Here is a 5000-nt window from a genome sequence, read left to right as displayed (position 1 = left end):
ACAGTTACGGCCATTTTCATACTGGGAAATTAGCAACTTGGTCCCTATTGATTTTCCATTGACTTAACACAAAAGCTGTGATCGAGGACAGTCAAAAGCCCAGAACTTTCTTAAAAATTAAGAGAACTGAATGAAATTTTTAGTTATTATAGGTTGAAGCATTCTGAAACAAATATGAAACGTCTTACTTGGATGGCCTGAAATTAAAGCATATAATTAGTTAATTACCTAATTGTATCTAATTACAAAATTGACCGTTGTGATGGAAATAGTAATAAACACCCAGACTGCCTTGAAAATTCAAAATGTGATTTTCTCAAGATCAGAACTTTAATCTTATTGTATTATATAGGTAAATACATTACAATTTCTAGCAATAGACCAGGTCTTTATGGAGAAGACCAGTTATTAGCTGGTACATTGGCATATCATAATCAGTAACATCATCATACTCCTCGGATTGTAACCAATAAGCAACTCTGTACACCTTGTTTTTCCTCAACTATTCAATGTTGGCATTGTAAACTACAAGTTTTTGCTCTTCCAACCACACATGACATGCCTTCCTGCCCACTACTTTCCCATTAACAATGTCCTGTAGATTCCATTTCTTAAGAAAATGATATATTTTAAATAGCCTAAGTATCCAAATAACAAACTAATCCCATTCGCACAAGAATTCACAATATAACATGATTTTTAAATCTCACTGTCATGAATTTATATGCCAGGTGGAAGGAATTTAATGTTTAATTCCCATAAATTAATCTAGAAACATCCACTCAATATAATCAAAATTATTATTTTTTTGTCATGGGACTAAAACAGATATTTAGTATAAAAATATTGACAATGGACAGACAAGAACACAAAATATAGACGATTTAGATGCTCATGACATGATTGTCCCAAAAAAAGAGCATTTAAATCATCTTGCGAGTGGGTTTTTCAGGAAAGCGATCGATTGGAACGTTGCGTTTGTGGTGAATTTGAACCCCATATCGGCAGGAAAAACACTGCCGGTTCGTATGGGGCCCAAATAACATTTTCACAACTAAAACTAGATTAAAGCCATCCCAAGAAGCAAGATTATATGTAAAATAGATGACACCCTTTGTCTTGTCCCATTCTTATGATCCGCCACGTTGTAGACGATGTGGGCGTTAGAAGTCGCTTTTTATTTTAATATAAATATTAAATTGTCTCGCGATTTAAAAAAAAATCTGGAACAGAAGTCCAGTCGATTGTTTTTCAGCAGCTACAGCCCGAGGAAGTTCGTCTCCGTCAGGCAGTAGAAAACTAGATTATAGTCCCCCCCCTCCGCCCCCCCCGCAAAGGTGCCAAAGTTGCACGCACGGCCAGTGGCAAAACTTTGTAACATCGCTACACTCCTGCACCCCAACACTCCTGCACCCCAACACTCCTGCACCCCAACACTCCTGCACCCCAACACTCCTGCACCCCAACACTCGTGTACCCCAACACTCCTGCACCCCAACACTCCTGCACCCCACACACCCCTGCAACCCCACACCCCTGCACCCCCAACACCCCTGCACCCAACACCCTCCCCTCACACCCCCAACACTCCTGCACCCCAACACCACCCCAACCTCCTGCACACCCCAACACTCCCCAACACCCCCAACACTCCTGCACCCCAACACTCCCCCAACGACTGCACCCAAACACCCCTGCACCCCAACACCCCTGCACCCCAACACTCCTGCACCCCAACACTCCTGCACCCCAACACTCCTGCACCCCAACACCCGTGTACCCCAACACTCCTGCACCCCAACACTCCTGTACCCCAACACTCCTGCACCCCAACACTCCTGTACCCCAACACTCCTGCACCCCAACACTGCACCCCAACACTCGTGCACCCCAACACTCGTGCACCCCAACACTGGGGGGACTGCAACCCACAACACTCCTGTACCCCAACACTCGGTACCCCAACACTCCTGCACCCAAACACTCGTGGGCCCCCCACCCCAACACTCCCTGCACCCCAACACTCGTGCACCCCAACACTCGTGCACCCCAACACACTCCTGCACCCCAACACTCGTGTACCCAACACTCCTGCACCCCAACAACACTCGTGTACCCCAAAACACTCCTGCACCCAACACTCGTGCACACTCCTGCACCAACACTCTGCACCCCAAACACTCGTTGACACCCCACACCTTTCACCCCACACTCGTACCCCCACAACACTCCTGCACCCCAAACACCTCCTGTACCCCAACACTCCTGCCCCACCAACTCCTGCACCCAACACTCCTGCACCTCCTGCACCCCAACACTCCTTGTACCCCAACACTCCTGCACCCCAACACTCCTGCACCCCAACACTCGTGCACCCCACCCCAACAACAATCGTGTGTACCCCAACACTCCTGCACGCACTCATGCACCCCAACACTCACTGCACCCCAACTCGTTGAACCAACACTCCTGCACCCCACCCACTCCTGAACTCCTGCCGGCACCCCCACCACTCGTGCCCCCAACACCGTGGGGTGGCATGTAGCAGGAAACACTCCTGACCACGGTAGCAGGAGTAGCCAGGGAGGGGAGGGGAGGGGGGTCAGCCTGGGTCCTAGGTTGGGGGGGGGGGCGGGGGGGAAGTGGAGGGAGAGGTGAGGGGGTTGGGGGGGAGTGGAGGGAGAAGGGAGAGGTGAGGGGGGGAGGGGGGTGAGGGAGGGAGAGGGGGAGGGGAGGGGGGGGGGGAGTGGAGGGAGGGTGAGGGGAGGGGGGGGGGAGTGGAGGAGAGGGTGAGGGGAGCCTGCGAACACCACGCCATGTTTAAATTGATCTTTGTTTCATCATTCGGTAGGAAAACCCAAGAACAAGCCTGAAAATCAGCCGAACATTCCTCCCCTGAGTGAGTATGGGCCCCGCAGTCCCCACATGTCCCCAAACACCCCTCGTACACCCCACCCCACACCCATACGCCTGTCACTGTAACACTGATACCCCCCTCACTGTACCATGGCCCAGCTACAATGTATTGCGTGGTGTGGTGGGTGCCCTGCCCTTCCCTCTCAGCTCCGCAGCTACTCTCTCATTGCAGTTATGCCCACATTCGGGCCAACGGACCACCTATCCCTACTGTGCCATCCATTTCTGCCAATGCCCGCACCAAAGGACAAGCAGGGTAGACCCGGTGAGTGGGGAACCAGAGGGTGGTGTCGCAGGAACCTCCCTCTGCATCAGTGCTCCCTGCACGGGTGTCAGTAATGCAGCTCACTACAATGCATTGCAGGGTCGGGGGAGCGTGGGGAGGGGTCAGGGGGGCAGGTGGTGGGGGGACGGGGTCGGGGGGAGGGGTCGGGGAGGCCGGTGGTGGGGGGAGGGGTCGGGGGGGGGGAGGGGTCGGGGGAGCAGGGGTCGGGGGGGAGGTGGGTCGGGAGGAGCAGGTGGTGGGGGTGGGGGGGGGTCAGGGGGGGAGGGGTCAGGGGGGAGGGGTCGGGGGGGAGGGGTCAGGGGTCGCGGGAGCAGGTGGTGGGGGGAGGGAGGTCGGGGGAGCAGGTGGTGTGTGGGAGGGGTCAGGGGGGAGGGGTCAGGGGGGAGGGGGGAGGGGGTGGGGGTTGGGGTCGGAGGGGGGGGGGGGGGGAGGGGGGAGGGGGGCAGGTGGAGGGTAAGGGTAGGGTCAGGGGGCAGGGGGGGGGGGGATCAGTGGTGGGGGGGGGAGGGTCAGGGGGGAGGGGTCGGGGGGCAGTGTGGTGGGTGGAAAGCATTAATTATTCTGTGTTGTTCCACAGAAACGTGTGGCAAAACGTGAATGGCCAAAATCAATAGGCCCAAGGGCACGAGCCCCGCAGTCGTTCGCCACTGAGGCAGAGAGGCAAAGTGAGTGATCCCTCACTCACAAATCGTCCCTCCGCCCTCTAACTCTCCCCTCAAACCCCCTCTATACCCTAAACTTCCTCCTCCTGTGGGCATGTGTGTGTGTGTGTGTGCTGTGTTCTGTGTGGTGTGGGTGTGCTGTGTGTGGGTGCGTGTGTTCCTGGTGGGGTGAGTGCGTGTGTGTGGGTGTGTGAGTGTTCGTGGGTGTGTGTGGGTGTGGTGTGCGTGTGTGTGGCCGTGTGGGAGCGTGTGGTGCGTGTGTGTGTGTGGGTGGTTGTGGGTGTGTGTGTGTGTTTGTGTGGGTGTGTGTGTGTGTGTGTGTGTGTGTGTGTGTGTGTGTGTTTGTGATTGTGTGTGTGTGGGTGTGTGTGTGTGTGGGTGCGTGTGTGTGGTGGTGTGTGGGGGGCGTGTTGTGGGGTGTGCGTGTGGTGGTGTGGTGCCGTGTGTGCCCTGTGGAGTTTGCCTGTGTGTGGGGGCGAGTGTGTGGGTGAGTGTGGGTTGAGTGCGTGTTGGTGGGTGTGTGGTGTGTGTGGTGGGTGGGTGTGTGCGTGGGGGTGGGCGTGTGTGGGTGGGGGCGTGTGTGTGTGGGTGTGAGTGGGTGGTGTGTGGGTGTGTGGTGTGCGTGAAGTGGTGCGTGTGTGTGGGTGCGTGTGTGTGGGTGTGTGTTGTGGGTTGTGTGAGTGTGGTGTGGGTGCGGTGTGTGGGTGTGGGTGTGGGTGCGTGTGTGTGTGGGTGGTGGTGAGTGGGGTGAGTGTGGGGGGGGATGTGAGTGTGTGGGTGAGGTGTGTGGGGTGGTGTGGTGTGTGGGTGTGTGGTGGTATGTGCTGTGTGAGTGCGTGTGTGTGGGTGCTGGGTGTGGTGTGTGAGGTGTGGGTGTGTGGTGGGTGCGTGTGTGTGGGTGTGTGGGTGTGAGTGGGGGTTGCTGTGTGTGTGGGTGGTGGTGTGTGTGGGAGTGTGTGTGGGGTGTGGGGAGTGGTGTGTGGGTGGGTGTGGGTGGGTGTGGTGTGTGTGTGGGGGGTGTGGGTGTGTGTGGGTTGGTGTGTGTTTGTGTGTGGGTGTGGTTGGGTGTGTGTGTTTTAGGGGGTGTGTGTGTGGGTGGGTGTGTGTGGGTTTGTGAGTGTGGGTGGTGTGCGGTG

General features: G+C 55.5%; 1 protein-coding gene across 1 annotated transcript in view; it reads left to right on the top strand.

Moving 5' to 3' along the window:
- trim25 (tripartite motif containing 25) overlaps window positions 1-5000 on the top strand; it is a 24676-nt gene that overhangs the window by 14403 nt on the left and 5273 nt on the right. The window contains exons 7-9 of the mRNA XM_055654308.1: window positions 2852-2899; window positions 3089-3205; window positions 3832-3867. Of these exons, the coding sequence (XP_055510283.1) occupies window positions 2852-2899; window positions 3089-3205; window positions 3832-3867 (201 nt within the window). The remainder of the gene's footprint in view (window positions 1-2851; window positions 2900-3088; window positions 3206-3831; window positions 3868-5000) is intronic.

This window comes from Leucoraja erinacea, chromosome 23 (assembly GCF_028641065.1).
Source record: "Leucoraja erinacea ecotype New England chromosome 23, Leri_hhj_1, whole genome shotgun sequence".
Classification (NCBI taxonomy): Eukaryota; Metazoa; Chordata; class Chondrichthyes; order Rajiformes; family Rajidae; genus Leucoraja; species Leucoraja erinaceus.
This window is presented reverse-complemented; position numbering and strand designations above follow the sequence as displayed.